The sequence below is a fragment of the Callospermophilus lateralis genome, chromosome 12 (assembly GCF_048772815.1).
Source record: "Callospermophilus lateralis isolate mCalLat2 chromosome 12, mCalLat2.hap1, whole genome shotgun sequence".
In the NCBI taxonomy this organism is placed as follows: Eukaryota; Metazoa; Chordata; class Mammalia; order Rodentia; family Sciuridae; genus Callospermophilus; species Callospermophilus lateralis.
The window spans coordinates 67,073,157-67,091,360 of record NC_135316.1 but is presented as its reverse complement, the minus strand read 5'-3'; the positions used below and the strand labels follow the sequence as shown (position 1 = coordinate 67,091,360).

Here is an 18,204-nt window from a genome sequence, read left to right as displayed (position 1 = left end):
TCTCTTTCTTGGAGCTGAGATACATTCTTTTTCTCCTGCCCTGGCACATCAGAGCTCCAGAGTCTTCAATCTTTGGATTGCAGGACTTAAACTCATAGTCTCCCAGGTTCTCAGGTCTTCAGACTCAGACTGAGCTACCCTATTGGCAACCCAGGGTCTCCAGTTTGCAAATAACTGGTCTTGGGACTTCTCTCTTTCCACAATGGCATGAACCAATTCCTTTAAAAAATCCCCTCCCAGATAGATAGATAAATCCTTTGAGTCTGCCTCTCTGGAAAACCCTGATACATTCCCTTTAACCAGGTTTTTCTGATTAATTTTTTTTTTAATTTTGTAGTCCTGTTGGGCCCAAATCTTTACCATTTTCTTAGGTCAGTAGATACATTGCAGACAATAGCAGCCTGCAGGTCTGGGCTTCTCAGGGACAATATCTCAGGCTTTTATAGGAATCCTTAGGTTTGAGAGGTCAATGTTTCTAATTTAAAAGGAATCCTTTCTTATTATACTGCACATGTACACACACACACACACACACACACACACACACACATAAATATATCTGACTTTGAATTCCTTTCAACAATTCATTAAAAACACACATACCTGGTTAAACAGCTGTGCTGCAAGGATTCCATCTTTACCTAAGCACTTTACGTGCTCAGGGAACATTTCAATTAATTTATCTCTGCATACTCTGTTGTTAATGGCAGAAAACAAGTTATCAAGTCATTTTTTAAAAATTAATTCTGAGACTCTAGGCTTTGTTTAGGTATGCAGGAAAACAGCATACCTAAATGTGCATACCTTTGAAACTGCATTGCATATGATCCTTGGGTATATAAAATATACAAACTTGCGTATATAAAATATGCAATCTTCATCTTGTTTTCTAAAATCTGGAAGAACTGTGAGAAGTCAAGGGTTAGGAGGGAATGGCAGATATCAGATGCTAAACCAGGTTCCTGCAGGTTGCAATCTAAGGCAAAGGCTGTGAACAGCAAAAGGCAGCTCACAGGGAGAAGTCACTTCTCCCCACTCTGAAAAGCTGGCGCCTCATTCTTCCAGCTCATGTGCTTTTCCCAAGCCTCTAGGGCATTCCATTTCAAAAGCACACAGGCCCACTGCCCAGAGCCTACATTCATTCAGTGCCATAAGCTGCAATTTCTTTTATTCACTAAAAAGATCAGTTTCAATGTGCTTTATTATTGAAATCAATGGCAATGTAGCAACAGTAGGAAAATTTTGAAATGTAGAAAACACTCATAATTCCACCTCCCTAACACAACAACATACTCATGTTTATCTACTCCCTCTGGGATTGTCTCCATGTGTTCACACTTTTAGAAATTTGCAGATCTAGGAATTTGCATCATTCTGGATTTTACTTATTCATTGTTCTCCCCATCTCCATCTCTCCCTCCTAGGTTACCTGCCCCTCCCTAGAAGCTATGGCCCCAAAGATTGGATAGCAAGATGACTGGCCCAACAACAGTGGGGCTTAGACAATATCCCTTGGAAAGTATAGTGCACAGACCAGAGATACCCCCAAGAGGTATCTCTGGGTCCTAAACCCCAGAACTTGTGAACATAGTCTCATTTAGAAAAAGGTCTTTGCAGATATAATTCAGAATCTTAAGAGATCATCCAGGATGATCAGGGGGACACTGAATCCAATGACAAGTGTCCTTATGAGAAATAAAAGCAGAAAATGCACCAGGAGAAGAAGGGCAGGTAAGACAGAAGCAGACATTGTGACACAGCTACAAAGAACTCCGAGAGCCGCTGGAGCCTGCAGGAGGCAAAGGGCTGTGCTCCAGAGCCTCCAGAGAAACCATGGCCCTGCCAACGCCTTGATTCCAGACTCCCGACTCCAGGATTGAGAGGACACATTTCTGTTGTTTCAAGCCACCAATTTTGTGGTAATTTGTTATGGCACCCATAGCAAATTAATATGGAGTGCAAAAAGCTTTTCAGTTTCAAGGACAGGATTGCAATGAAGCTTCCAGAATCTGCTCCACAGGGGAACCTGTCTACCTATCTGGACCATTCAGCCAAGGATCATGAGCATCTGGGGTTTCTTCTTACACCCAGGGCTCCCTAGTGTCTTGGCAGAGTTTACCACTTGTAACCCTAGTCACCTGAAGTTCTGGTTCATTTCTGAGAATGTTAGCAGTCTCCTTCCACAACTGAATCCCTGTTTTTGAGCTGTTGCTCACATACTAAAATCATATCCATGTTAATGCCCTCAGGCCTGAATAGACATTGAGCCTCACCCCTTAAAAGATACACTCCCATCTCATTCCCATGGGCCAGGCACTCTCTACCACTCCTGTACTATTGACCTGGGTCTGAACTTAAGTGGGACTTACATTTTGGATTGTGAATCACCTGTGTTGGTGATGCAGAAGATAGAGGAATTGAAGGTGCTACACCTGTCCCTTGTACATATCTGATGTTCTTTAGGGGTTTTTCACCCCTGCTATTCAAGATGTGTCCCTGAACTTTAGACAAACTCATCTAAACTCCTATCCCTGTTTCATGATTTAATATCTAATTTAGATATTTTCAATAAGTCTTATGTATTATTTGTATTTTTCATGGAGTTGCATGTGAACTTTTCTCCTTTCATCTATTTATTTAGGATATTTTCCTTCTAAACTTAAATAAGCTACTTCATAACTGACTCAGATATCCCAGTGCAGCATGATGATCAACTTGACTGGGCTAAGGGATGCCCAGATAGTTGATAAAACATCATTTACGGACATGCCTTATGAAGGTGTTTCCAGAAGAAATTAGCATTTGACTCACCCTTACCAATGTAGGTGGGCATCATCCAACTCACTGAAAGATCTAAATAGTATAAAATATATAGTATAAAAATGTATAAGAAGAGCTTACTCACATTCTTTGCTTGAGCTGGGGCATCCATTTCCTGTCCTTAGACATCAGCACTCCTGGCTTTGTCCATATCTGATAATATCATAGAGATTTTTCCTACAACTATCCAGAATACACATAAGATGCAGTAGCAACAAGCCTCTGCAAAGAAAATGTGTCAACATAAAAAGAGGGGGGAGGGTAATGATTAAAAACTATAATTTTTAAATTACAAAAATGTAGAAGTATCATAAAAATCTTATTAATCAAAAGGGTAGTTTTCTGTTTTATAGATAAAACCCAACACTCACTGTATACATTTTATTATAAAAAGTGACACAAGGCTAAATCATCATAATGTGAATCAATAACTAATTAGCATTTATAAATGCAGCTACTGGGAAACATATTTCAATTTCATTGCAAGGAAGCTGGAGAATCAATTAATAAAGCCAAAGTGAAAGCGAGGACATGTGTGGCCTGCCTCTGCTGGCTCCACAGGCATGGTAGGTTTGCAAGTTGAGTCAATGCTGTGCCCACTAATGTACAAGTATAGCCTGATGCCACTCTCCCAAGCCAAGCCAATAAAATACACACACAAAAAAAAAAGATGAGGTCTGAGACCCTCAGCTTCCCACCAAAGTCATTGCGGAAATGGTCATTTTTCCAGATGGCCTCATGGAGATAAAGGAGACAGAAGGAAAGAGGAAAAGCAAGGACACTACACAAGAACTGCTGCTTACATAGAGTTTTGGAAAAAGGCAACAGTGCAGGGTCTGGTGCAGTCATAAAAAACTGATTCAAGAAGACAGATGGCTTTGAATTTGGCCTGCTTTTCTTCTTTCTTATTTGACATGCATTAAGATTGAAATGAGGAGTTAAAATGAGCAACAATTCAGTTCGCCATTGCAGCCGGTATTTGTTGGTTTCCTGGCATGATTTTGTCACAACTCAATATATTTACTTAGCTGTGGCTGAGTGATGACTTGATCTAGTTCCATCTCAATCAGATGCAGCAGCCTCTTTATACCCCAAAGGCTACCAGAGAGACTAATTGGTCCTCCAGTCAAGAGCCAAGCATAAGGGAGGTGGGGAGGATTGAAACACACACAGAAGAGTAAATGTGGAAAAAGGAATAAACGAAAAGAAAGAGCAGAAATGAAAAGTGGCCAAAGAGTGGGAAAATCAGGGTATTTCTTCCTGCATTTGAGACCCTATTGCTCAGAGCCTGGCATGAACGTGACAGAAAAGAAAAGTCTTTTCCATTCTTTCTGTCATATCCAATTGCTGTAGCTGCCTCCTTCCAGGTCAGGGTAATTCACACCAATATTTCATTAGTCATTATTCCAGCAAAGCTCTAAAACCCTGACCTACCCAGGTGATAATGTACAATAAAGTCTGGCTGAATTCACAAGGTCTACTCTCCAGTCTCTCCATTGGTGTCGCAGACCATCTGCCTTGCTAGCCATTTGGCTAGTGCCCAGAATATCCTGGGTGCTTTCTATTCCTGGACCTTGGGTTTCGTTCATCCTTGAGAGATTGCAAGTTGGTTGCCTCTAAGTTTAAAAAAAAAAATAAGCTAATGGATATTTCATATCCACTTTTGAAGCTTTTTATCCCACTTCCTATCCAACCTGCTTTTATTTTCAGACCTTCAAATTCCCAAGATTGGATTTAAGAGCCTCCATGCAGCCCACACCATGCAGCTTACCATGCCTTCCTAGGCTGGTACCCCACTGGAATGGAAACTCAGAGGCTGGGAGAGTGCCAAGGTGACCACAGTGGCTGATACTACAACTAGCATATAGTTGGTGTTCAATAAATGAGACAAATAAACAAATGGATGGATGTTATACATCTTTGGAAATGATAAATGGATATAAGAGCTACTTAACTAATGAGGCCATAAGAAAATTCTGCCAATGGAAAGTGGAGAAACTGTGATTGTAGCTCATCAAAATTAATTTTTTTCTGAAGCCAGGAAGCAGCGATTGGGGTATGCAACACAGCAGACATATTTTATACCCATCTATCTCAAATTTACTGACAGTCTTAAAGTAATAGGAGTATTTTGGCCAATCAGTGAGTCCCACCATTATGGCTCTGCTATTTAAAATTTGCAATTTCTATTTTGCAGTATCTGCTCTACCTTCTCAGCTTCTATTCTGTCATAACCATCAAGAAACATTGTGCCTTCCCAAGAGAATCATTTTCTCTTCTCTCTCTCACGAGTAGCCACCCTGGTTTAGGTAACCCACCCACATACATTTCCATGAGGACAAGTGTCCAGGCCACTGATCTTTACTGTGTGAAGGTAGAAAACATTTAGTTTTTCCTCCAGGCCAAACAGTTATTTTTCCAGGACATTATGAACTTGTACAAAACACCGTATTTTTCTCCTGAAGTAAACATAACATAAACTTTTCCTTTATGAGTGAAGAACACTGTTTTCTATCTGGCTACATCCTTGCATATAAATCCCTTGCAAATTAATTTTCAAATTCCAAGGTTCATTAATTTAATTGAATCTGTTTCTAGTTTTTAATTAAATCTGCATTTCTCCTAGTAACCTTCAGAAAAAGATAGGAGCCACATTATCATATTGGAGAGAACAGGATCACAGAGCAAGACAGACATAAAAGAGAAAAACAAAATCACAAGGCAGGTTTCATATAAATTTATTTTTGTACCAAAAAAATTAACTTTCAAAAGCAATGTTTTTATTGTACAGTATAAAATAATTCCCACTAACTTAAAACTTGGGTTATTCTTCGCTGATAAACCACTAGTAGCTTTTCTATTTAAAAAAAAATTTACAATTTGCAACGTTTGTAGAAAAAGACACCTGTTCAATAATTATATAAATACTCTTGACAGATTTCAGTAGCCTATTATGTATCCTTTTTGGCAATGTCAGCTTTCTAAAGTCAATTAGCTTCTAAATTTGAAAGGCACCTGGTAGCCAACATACCGCTTGTTATTCAAGGCATCCATTTTAATTTTTTTTTACACAGGTTTGACAAGTCTGAAAAAAATCTATTAAGTTAAAAAGAATGAAGAAATATACTACATTTGATATCAGGAAACAGTATTTTTCCCCCTTAGCTGCAAGTTTTCCCCAAGGGATTTACAAAGTGCACCAGTTAAATATGTCTGTACATTTAAAACATTAAATATGTCAACAGTGAGACATTTTTTAAATATTTTGAATCAAATACTATAGCACAAATATAATTTACAATACTTTGCACAGAAAACATTACATCTGAAATATAACTTTAGATATTATATAAAAATACATATATTTTCTCTCCTCACTAGAAAAAGTATTGTTTGCAGGTTCCAGCATGATGTAACAATTCAAAAGAACTTAACCCTTCAGAAGATCATCTGTTTACAATGAGATGATACCCTCTCCACTCGAGGTGCACAGTGGCCCATAAATCATGGGTTTGATCCAGAGAGCTCACCCCTCTTGGAGCCCAAAGAGCAACCATACTTGCTCCAATCTGGTTTAATTCTAGGAATTCATTACAAAATTGTAAAACCATTGTGTAACACGCCACCATAAGTCCAAGCTCACCCATTGGCTGTACATATGCATATTGTCTACAGGGTTGACAGCATGGAGAATGAGTTTGTACCATTGTGGGCCATGCCTCTTAGTAGTCTTACACACCTATATACATATTTCTTGGCTTGTTTAAGAGAAGTTTCCAAATATCTACGAAATATGTGATAATGCTCCACAGAATAGGTCTCAATCTATATCTCGAACTTTAAAAGCCCCAAAGTATGTTGCATCTTGATCTGGATCCAGTAGGGAAGGGTTGGACACTTCAATGCTTATTTCTTCACCAGACCGTAGCTTAAAAAATCCTCCAACATTTATGGAATAAAAATGGAACTCTGAATTCCCTGACCAGTATTTGGTGCTCCCTCCTTTCATCAGGGTGTGAGAACTCGGGATTTTGATGCTGGTTTTAGTGACATAGACCATCAGCTGAAGATACTCGGTTGCTAGATCTCCCGAGGTTTCATGATGTCGAAAGCAAATGTTGGCATACAGGTAATAGAAGCCATCTTGGTTAACCATTAGTTTTCCATTGCTCAAAGTCATATTGGAGATCTTGGCCCAACCCCGGTCATGGTACCAAGAGGACAGACTCACTTTGTGGGAACCTGTGGAGAGAGAGACGCCTGATTTACAATCCACTCCTGGAATGAGAAAGAGTCTCACAATTCCACGAAGTCAGAGCAGAAAACAGCTTAACTGTCATTGCTCCTAGGGGAGAATAACTTGTTGGAATTTATTTTTCTATACAGGGAGAAATAGATTCAGATGTATTTAGTGCTCTTTGGTAGGCACATTAGAGGGTACAAAGGCCAAAAATCTCACTTTTCCTGCCTCAAGGAAGCTGCGGTACATTAGAGTTAAGTATAAAATGGGCTCAGACAAGAGGCAAGGTGTTAGAACTGAAAGGAGAGGTACAGATAATTGCTTCGGGAATTCAAAGGGGAGAGAGATTATTTCCACCTAGAGGGATCAAAACTGACTTTGTGTTGTTGCTAACTGAGCCTGGGAACTTAAAAAGAGGAATAGGATTCAGCTCCACAGACAAGAGCAGACAGGTCATTCCAGATTGAAGGAAAAGGATTAGAAAGCCAACCACCACAGCAAAGCAAGAAGCTAGCAGAGAAGGAGAATCCTCCTACCTCACATGTTTCTGCCTTTTCTTTTATTCTATGGAGAGGGATATATAGGAGATGAAAATCTGGGTCACAGTAACTTGGAGCAAATGACCAAACTCCAAAAATCTATTCTTATCACCATTTATTTTCCCCACCTCTAAAAGCCCATATGTCTCTCAGGCTCACACAACTAAAAAGCTATTCTCAGAGCAGCTGGAAAAAAAAAACAACACTTCATAATCCATTGTGACCAAAGTATAGTAAAATTTCTCCCCAATGACCAAATGTTCCTTTAGTCCCTCCTCATTCCTGGAATGAGGTGGCAACTAATCCTCATGCTTTTACCAGAGCAGTGAAGAATTTCCAAAGAATATTCTAAATCAGGAGCAAGTCCAGTGCTTTTTTTTTTTTTTCATATTACAAGTCTCTAATGTATTTTTACTGGCTTTAAAAATTGGTAATACCTCTATGACATAATTAATTAATCAAAGATTTATATTTATGTGGATACTTATTATTCTACTGGAAAAGATGATAACTAATGAAACACTAAGTAGAAACACTATAGAAAGTCTAGAAACATTTCTATTTTCCTTCAGGGAATTTTGTACCTACTTAGGCTAACTGAAGGTCATCATCTCTCTGACATCAAAAGTCAAAACAGAGCTGAGTCTCAGATGGGTTGGGATTAGTTTCTGCAGCTCTGAGTTCCTGGCTATTTATTATGACTGCCCAACAACTTAAGTCAGGTCTTGAGACAGTGAGGTAAAGAAATTGGCCCAGGGTCTTAGTGGATCCTCCGGTTAGGTGGATTCTAGGAGATCCCTGCAGACTAAGACACCCACTCAAGGTACTTTCTCAGACTTGCCTCAGTCCTGGAGAACACTGAACATCTCATGCACCTTCCCCCAGAGAGCCACAAGTTGGAGAATGTTCTACTGTCTCTGGGGTATAGCCTGAAACCTCAAAAGCAGTCTATTCCAAAGGCCAAGCAGGAAGTAGGACAAATGGAGGGGAAAAAATGTGACTTGGTCAGTCTACAATGGGGCAACCCATCATTAGAAGACCAAGGACCCAGTGATTCCAATCCCCCGATGCAGAAACAGAAGTGTTCCTGAGCTCTGCAGCTATGCACAGAGGGGCCACCACAGTCACTGCAGCTTCAAGGGTTCTCCACAGCAAGCTCCCTTCTATTTTACATAGGAGGTCTTATTTCATGGTTCACTCCCAATGTACATATCATCCTACAGTCCCAAGGGAGTCATCATGAGACAATAGAACCATATTCACCACATTGTCATAAACACTAGTGAAATAATTCCTCCAGGCTGGTAAATAGCTGCCTAATTCATGGACAGAGTTAATGAAAGATGTTTCCCACCTCAAGCCAGGCATGGTGGTGCATGCCTATGATCCCTAAAGCTGAGGGAAGGTGAGGCAGGAGGATCTCAAGTTCAAAGCCAACCTCAGCAACTTAGCAAGGTCTTAGATAACTCAGTGAGACCCTGTCTCTAAATAAAATACAAAAAAAAGTGGCGGGGTGTGTGTGTGTGTGTGTGTGTGTGTGTGTGTGTGTGTGTGTGTGTGTCTGGGATGTGGCTATGTTATTTAAGCCCCCCTGGATTCCCTCCCCAGTACAAAAAAATAGTTTCCCACCTCAAATTATCCTATACTGCCTCCTACTTGTGTGCTGCATTCAATCCTTCAATTAATTATCTTATATCTCTTAACAGAGAGAAGCAGAATACTGACATGAAGTCTATCCATTCAATAGAAGGGACTAGTTCATGTTAGAGTGGGATATGGCCAGAGAAGGCAAGGAAGAAATCTGAAATAAGAACTTTAACATTATACCACTCTTATGATTAGGGAAGTCAAGTAGAACACGTTGTTCTTTTCTATGCAACATCTCTGTTTTTATCCATCTACTGACTCATGTACTCACAGATTCATTCTGTTGATCCGTCATGAAATAACAATGTGGTGCTTTCTATAGACATTCATTCTGTCCATAATTAAGAATTATATCAAGTCGTACACCATTATGACATGACTAATCATAGAGAAAATAAAAAAATGAACATACAAAACACGACATTTTCATTTCTGCTGTTGCAAAGCACAAGGTTGACATTTAGTGACAAGAAATTTCCAAGCAAAAGCTGCAGCAATTCACAGTGATTGGGAAAGCTGAGCTCAATGAGAGACAGAAGGGCTAGACAACAGGGAGGATTTGGGTCAAATCTGGACTGAGAAAAGGGAGTATATTGGTGAAGAAAAGTGTTTGAGTGTTCACAGCACCAACAGAAGAAAGTCAGGGAAGGTGGATATTAAGAAGAGAGAGCTCACATGTAGACAACAGTGGGGAAAAAACATGAGAAAAATATGCTGTGATTTGATTGGAGGGACTCCATATCACCCTTGGTTTCTGACACCCATGAGGTATGCTGGTAGCCTCCTACCCCAGGCTCCCCAGCTTCTTCAGCCCTATGCTATAGTCCCTGTTGGTAAATGTTACAGAAGAGACTTCTGCAAATAGTTAGCCTGAGCACCCTAAAGAAAGCTACATATTCTGACCCCACAAAATACTTCCCAATGCGTCTCATGCAAAAAGTTTTGAAATTGCACAGACCTTGTAAGGTAGATCCTAATTTCATATGTGTAAATAAATGTGGAAAAAAAAGTCATTAAAATGCAAAATTAAACCATCTTGCTTTGGCCAACACCGGGAGATCAATGGACTTAAGGGGTTGTTGGCCCACCAGAGCAACAAATTCTATTTTCTTACGCAGAAGCATATACTGACACATTTCCCTTAGTCACAAACCCAATAACTGTCAGAAAATAACCAGGAGTTCTTTCTTGTTATTTTGGCAATGGTTTGATTCTAGGTGCCTGCAGAGAGAGAGCGCTTTGCAACTAAAATATGCTTGCTATTGCCAAACAGACTTTGGCACACAGTCTAATGTAATATTTATCATATGCCATTTAAATGAACTGAAAAGATAAATGTAGGGTACATTCATAGCACATATGGCTGATACATAAGTATTAATTTGATTGCCTTTGCTAATGTGCAAAATAGTTTTCCACTCAGGGAAAATTAGTGTAACTCCATCATAAAGGACACACAGACAAAGAGACAAAATTTGTTTATGGAGCAAATATCTGGGACAGGAATAGGTAGAATAGAAAATCCTCTAAAAACCCAGGTGTTAGTTTCTTACTTTCTAATGTCTCCAATCAAGAAATAGCCCTCCATGGTCCACACTATGATAATGGCTTCAAAATCACTTACTAAAATCTGGTACTTTTAAAACTTAATTTAAAAAAAAAAAAAAAAAACTTGCCTTAAGTCATTTGTAAAACCAAGTGGAATAGTTATAATTATTTAAATAAACTCAAATAAAATAACAAATCCCAATCATGGAATGCTTTCCATATGCCACAATCACAGCTACCCCATGAAGCAAGCAACATCTATGCCCATTTTAGGCACGGCAAAGCCAAGGCAGAGTCTAGTAAATTGTGCATGATCCAGTAAGCAGGCCAGTGGCATTCAGATTTTAGAGTCCCTGTCATGAGATACTCCACTAATCTAATTCTTACAGGAAAAGAGAACCTAAGGGCTTTATTTTCCTGGGACAAAGCCAACTTGCTACAAGTACTATGTAGTCTGCTTATAGGATAACACATAGCATAAAAAACATAGATTTAAGGATTAACTGAGTGGAACTCAAATTCTAATCCTCCTACCTCTGTGACTTTGAGCAAATGACAAACTATATAAACCTCTGTTTCCCTCTCTGCAAATTCTGAATCACAGTCACTGTGCCTCAACATTAGAGCAAGGACTACAGATAATGAACATAGACCAAAACTTCTGATCCATAAGTGGATCAGACATATTCAATACGTGTTCAATAAGTGGCATCATAATAATTAACAATGGTGCTCAATTATCACTCTATCTAATGCTTCTTGTTACCTTTTGATCCTTACCTAGCCCAAGGTGATGAGCAGTAGGTAGGATGATGGAATGCCCAGGGCATTAAGGTAGCTACAAGCACAAAGCTCTGGGTTTTCTCACTTTCAAAGGGTAATCAGGTCTCGGCCATTGAGCTAAACCCTACCCAGAGGAAATGACTGGTCTCTGAAGAAGGGGGAGAATGTCTCATTTTCCAGAGGACCAGTGTCTCTTAAAGACCATGCTGTTGCGCTCCTCTGTGGATCTCTATAGCAAATGGCTGAGTAGTTAACTACCTGGAGGAACTCATCCACCTCAGAGGTCAACAATGGGGCTTTGTTACCTTAAGTGTGGGTAAAAACAGATGAGTACATCAAGGGACTGTCCTTCCCAATGATGTGTTCTCAACCAGCAGTCATTTGAAATAAACCGGGAGTCGGATGATCTGAAAATGAAGTCTGCTGCTCCAGAATGAGGATTAGGAAGAGCAGGAACCCTGGGGAGTGGTAATACTCGGAGATTCTCTGTTAACTGGAAGTCAAGGCGAGAGGGGAGAGAGCCAGAGGTCTTGCATGGCCAGACCTCTCTCACAAGTCTCAGAATGACAGCCCTTGGTGATGGGCTCACTCAATACCTTAGAATCCCTGGCTTAGGACTTTTCTTGAATGAAAACTGTGGGGTAACATAAGCAGCAGGGTCAGTCATTGACCGCCCACAAACACACACACACATAAAAGCAGATCCTCTTCTCTCCTGCTGTGGGGACTTGGAATCCCATATGACTGGCCCCAAAGGCCCTACCTATAGACACCAGGTGGCCAAGGCTGTCTCTGATGGCACAGAGGGAAGACCTGGGTACTGGCAGCAGCACAGGACACAGTGGTTCTGCCACACCATGTTTGCTTTAAATGGCAGCTGCCATTTAAAGGTCAAGGAATCCTCCTCTCCTGCTTCTACAAGGGAAGAAGTAGGAGACTTCACTTGTCCTCATCCTCTGGTCTTTCTGGGAAATTATAATGTCCATTTCCAAAACATGGATCAACTGAAGACTAATGTTTTTTGTGTTTGTTTTTTTTTTTTTTTTTTTTTTTTTCGCTCTTGAAAATTTCAGTAACAGGCTAATAATATTTTTGATTATGTGAATGGAATGATAAGTGATTCTCGAGATAGTTTTATAATTAAAATAGATATAATTAAAACTTACCTGATGGGATGTTGGTGGCATTAATAGTGAGATGAGCAAAAGGCTGAGTTTCAGGCTTGCCCCTCTTGGCCAGATCAAACCAGGAACCTTCCATCATAGCTGGAGATGAGAGAAAGCACATTAACTCAAGGCTAGTGACCCTATGGGATCTCAAATAATCACAGATTCATGATTACCTTTCTCTGCTCGGATGTGCTGTGACCCAACAATATGTTGTAACTCCTGAAAGAAAAAGGAAAAAGAGTTTCATTTATAAGCTTATTCTTTCTGTAAAGCAGTAGGACAATTCAGGAGTGTTAGATATGTGATCAATGAACCCTCTTTTCCTTCAAAAGATGCCAGAAGTGCAGAGACAGTGAAGTTTCTGGATTATCTCATTAGCTATCAAAGGAGGTTCACCCCTAAATAATTGGATGTCATTGTGCTTAAAAAGTCAACTATGCACACCATCCAACAAAACTCTCTGGACAATAGGAGGAAATAGAAGACAATGTAAATTACAAAACACAAAATAATTGAGCATAATTAAAAACTTGTAGCAGGTACACAAATGGAGATGAAGTTAACTAGGAACGTCACAATTACAGGGAATATATGACCCTCTTAAATCCTCAGGGAGCCTCTATTTATGTCTGTTTCATTAGTGAATTCCTGTTACAATGCTGAAGCTCAGCCCACAGGAAAGAGAATGATGCCTGGCTCCCAGTGGTTAATTTTTTTATTTTAAAGTCACAGTGTATTTAAAGTACTATATGGAAGTCTAAGAGCTTTTAGAGTACCAATAATTAACTCTAAATATTGCTCCAAATAGAGGTCTAGAAGCATAAGCCAGAAAACGAACAAACACGAATGCATAAAGAGTTTAGGTAATTGCACATCTCAATTTGAGCCCTCAGAATCAAGGCACCAAGAGGTAACACATGCCCACCTGAAGCCAGACATTAGCTAGCATTAAATGTGCCATCATGGAACCTAATAGGGTGGAGTGGATGAGAGCCCAGGCTTTCACACGGTTCAAATCATTCATAAACTAGGATATTAACAGCCCTTCTATCATCAGGTGGTTAAGAAGATTAAATGAGATAATGCAGGTAGGCACTTAGCTGAGTGCCCAGTAAATTCAGATATATAGATACTAGAAATGCTAGAGAGATTCCTAACTTCTGTTACTAGGATAACCATTCACGCTAGCCCCAGCTACGATGTTTAAAGGACAGACCATATATAGCTTCAGTTTTTTGAGTGTCTGGGTAGGAGGGCTTTGAATAGATTAGACAGATAGGCAAACAGATAAATGTAAACAGATGGATTCAAATAGATACAATAATACAGCTTCAATTGTTATAAGCTGGAAGTGTAATGGAGATAATATTTATTCCTTTCTGTACCTTCAGGACGTTCCCCTCCCAGAGACAGGAGAAACCTATTCTGTTTTTAATGACCACTGGAGGACACAACTCAGCTGTCTTCACTTACCTACTTGAAAGTCCTAAAATCATTGTGTAGTAACTTTGTGAAAGGAATCCTAGGGTTTATCTAAAGTCATCTTCTGCCCTGCCCTAGACTCAGGACACTGCACGGCCTTGGAGAAGTCATTTGCAGGACATTCTATAGGCCAATCCTTTTGAATTGAACAATACAGTTGGCTTCTTTCTGCTATTCACCTCCAGCCTCCCAAGTCCCTTCTCAAGATCTTTGGATTCCCAATAGTCCCCCAGTGTTTGGAATTTCCTGGTTTGAGCTCCTCAGCATTCACAATGGAGATCATGATTTTAAACACACACACACACTGAATATTTTCACACATTTAAATACACCATGAACACCGTGTATATTTATACATTGTATATATTTTTATACATTTACATAGATATAGTGTATCTTCATTCTGTATGAATTTATGCAATTTATATAAATGTATCTTTATGTGTTCTCTCATATGTATACATTGTATCACACTATACATTCATATATATACAGGATTGTATCTTTATCCATTGTGTATATTGTTACACATTCATAAATACACAAAGCTTCTTTTTACCTGATTACTAGCTCTTAAAAGATTGGAATAGGAACCTTGGAGAGTTAAAGCTACCCTCTCATTTTCCCTCTAGCACTGATCTGCCTCACCATCAGAGGAGAAAGGAAGGAGTGCCGAATGAAGCAGAGCTAAGTATGGCATATGCCTGCAAATGCCAGTTTCATGATTTTTCTCTGCAAACACCCTTATTATCTAGACAAACAAGGAAAGATCCTTTGTCCCTGCTCAGTGGCTTTCAAACTTGAGTGTGTATGGCCACCTCAGGGAGGATGATGGAAAACAGATTGCAGGGCCAGCCCAGAGTTTCTGATCCAGATCTGAGGTGGGACCTGAGAATTTGTATTTCTAATAGGTGAGCTGGTGCTGTTGGCCTGGGACATCATTTGAGTATGACAACCCCTTTCACATCCCCAAACATTCACAGATGTGCACATGGGGAGGTTATCATGAAGCTTGAGACTTGGGCAGAAGCAGCAGAAGATTCAAGCCACTGATTAAACAGGCAGGAATTAGTTTGTTCATTCTCACCTCAGAACAAATACTTCTCACCCATGTAATCAGTGACTTCTAGGTCAGAGCTGCTTCAGACCCATTTAGTTACAAGAAAATTCAATAAATAGCACCTCTCAGAAGCACTTTCAATGCCTGCTTGTAAAGAAAAAAAAAAAAGCTGCATGCCCCAGGATGAATGAAATCTCTAGAGACTCAAAAGGTAATGCTGCTATTATGTTATATCTCTCAGGGATCCGGGAACTGCAATTTCTCTTAGAAATTCTAAAGGAAATTTTCAATTAAAAATAAAAAAAGAAAGAGGGGGCTTGTAATATTTCTACAACTTTGAGTTACAAAAAATGTAGCCCCAATATGTGAATCACCACCCCACATTTTTTAGTTCTAAAATCATTGTTATTTATGTACAAGCATAATATAGCATCCTCTAAGAGAACACTTTTAGGGTGTTTGGTGGTTGAGCACTGTAACAAAAATAAAATAAAATAAAGTTAACATGGGAATTCCAGTGAGGAACCCGGCTGTACTTTAAGGGAAGCTTTTGGGTTGCCTTGGCCCCATCCACAGCCAGTCTAACTCAATTAACCTGATAGTACTTGATATTTTTTTAAAAAATGCTCCCAGGTGATTCTAATATGCAGCAGGTGTTAGGAAACATTATTGCTAATTGAGTGTTCCCATGAAGAGCTGTTTGGTGACACCTCTGTTTAGTCAAAGGTTTATTATAATCTCACAAATTATTTTTCCATTCCATGTACTGAAAGTTAAATAACTTCTTACATTTGTAGCCAACCAACTGTTTCCTTGTAGGATCACATTTTACTCTTATGAGAATCAGAGCCTGGATACCTATTATTAACCTCATTTTTCAGACTGAGAAATGGAGCTAGAGAGAGAGTAAGGTCTCATCTAATAAAACTGGGGCTTGAACCTCTGTCTTCCAGAGCTACACCCATGCCCCTTTAGAAGGATCATAACGAATGCTCTTGAGAGCCCCAAGAATCCTCAGAGCATGGTTGTTTCTCTGCAGTAGTTAACTCTGAGGAGGAGGCACACCTCGACTGGGCATCTGGCTTCTGGGTTCCCGGGTGTTACAAGGCAGAGGCCTGCCACAAAACTGAGGCAGCCTCAGAGGCCCCTTCTTCAAACGCTGATTCTGGCAATCATGCCAGGAAGATTTCAGACAAGTTGCTCGGAGTGACGGGCATGAGTTTATTAGAAGGGATAAGAAAGGGGAAAGGGGGCACTCTCAAAGGAGAGAGTGGGCCCTCTTGGAGAAAAGGATGACATGACCCTCCTGCCCTCCAGTTTTATTGGGGGTCCCAGGGAGGTTTCTAGAGAGTCCCACCCAGGCTCACTTTTTGACTTTTGACTAACAGGAGAAGAATAACATCAGACTTCTGAGTCTCTACTGCCCACAACAACTCTGGGTCACTTTGGCCTATGTTAACCAGCTCTAATTGGAACCTGTTCTTACCGATTTTGTGGCTAGAGGGAATTATCCTTATCTCCCTGAGTTCTGGGATCTAGTCTATGTAAGGGTCACAACAGTCCCCCTCTTCACTGTAACTTGTGTTCTTCTTATCAACATTTCAGGCCTTTGCAACATTGCAGATAACAGGTCGGATCACAGAGAAATGTAATATGTCCTGTGAACTTATGCCAGAAAGAAAGAAAGAAAAAAAAGAAAGAAAGCATGTGTGGCTCATCACAGTGGGCCCAGATTATAGAATTATTCCCTTAACCTTATGTCCCCACCACTTGAATCTGTTCCCTATCACTGGAGATTGACAAAAGGACCCCAAACCTCAGGAAACACGATCCCAGACTTTTAAGAGGCTTCAGAATACAACTGACTCAGAACTGGTCAAATATGTTCTGGGCTAAACTGACAAATCCCCCAAACTAAGGCCTGCAGGCCCTATGGATAAGGGGCAGAACATCTGCTAACACGACAGTGTCAAGTCCATTCCACAGAACAGAGCCACCCTACTTGGTCACCTCTTCAAGGATCAGACACTTTGCTACACGTATTCCAAGCACAGATCTTTCTTGAATGTTCCCCAATATTTTTGTTTTTTAATATTATAGAAACCCTCCCAAAAAAAGTACCCAAACTTCACCTCAACTAATAGTTTCATTTATTTCCTAAGCTTCACATTTATACTGATTTTCATCCACATTAGTCCTATATATCTCAAGTTAATGAGAGTGTTTTTAAATATGTAGAGTTCTTTATTCCTAAATCTTATTCAGACATTGCTTCTGGTTTCTTTGAATTCACAAAGTTCTAATAATCTAATTTGGGGAAAACACTACAAAGAGCATCCTAACTCCTTTTTTTTTTCTGAACAAATTATTCAGATGAAAGAGATCTTTAAAAATATATATATGCGTTTTATCTTACTTTAAGCCAGCTATAAATTAATAAAACCAGTTAAGTCTCTGGATAAACATCTAATGCAATCACATTACCTACACTAACAGAATGCCCACAGATTTGCATAAAGAAGTTCAGGTGGCTTTGACACATCTCCCAGAAAATAGCCTGAGAAGAAGCTCTGCAGGAACAGCTTTCAGTGTGAGCACGCTGGGCAAAGGGCACTCCCAGCCTTCTTTTGGCTTCAAGCCACTATTGAGTTATCTTCAAGAGAACTTAATGTTCTGCACCGCCCGCCTCCCCAAAGCTCAGCTATCGGCTTTCTCTGAATTCGGCAGAGTTATTATCTGCTACTTACAAAAAGCAAAAAGAATTGGCTCTTGATTACTATAAACTATCCACGATGACTAGGATCATTACCTACAATAAGTTACTAAGAAAGTTCCATGAATGAATGAATGTATTTGTGGTCACTGTAAAAAGTAGCCTTTTCAGAAAATTGATTCATTATTAAATAAGCATAATTT

General features: G+C 39.7%; 1 protein-coding gene across 2 annotated transcripts in view; it reads right to left on the bottom strand.

The window, feature by feature from the left end:
* Positions 1-6,640: 6,640 nt before the first annotated feature.
* Tnfsf11 (TNF superfamily member 11) overlaps positions 6,641-18,204 on the bottom strand; it is a 31,843-nt gene continuing 20,279 nt past the window's right edge. Inside the window, exons 3-5 of one of the 2 annotated variants that reach the window (XM_076872666.1) lie at positions 12,920-12,965; positions 12,744-12,842; positions 6,641-7,062 (exon numbers count right to left, since the gene is read on the bottom strand). In XM_076872666.1, the coding sequence (XP_076728781.1) occupies positions 6,641-7,062; positions 12,744-12,842; positions 12,920-12,965 (567 nt within the window). Of the gene's footprint in view, positions 7,063-12,743; positions 12,861-12,919; positions 12,966-18,204 lie in introns of both variants that reach the window. The other variant, XM_076872667.1, reaches the window with a different exon arrangement.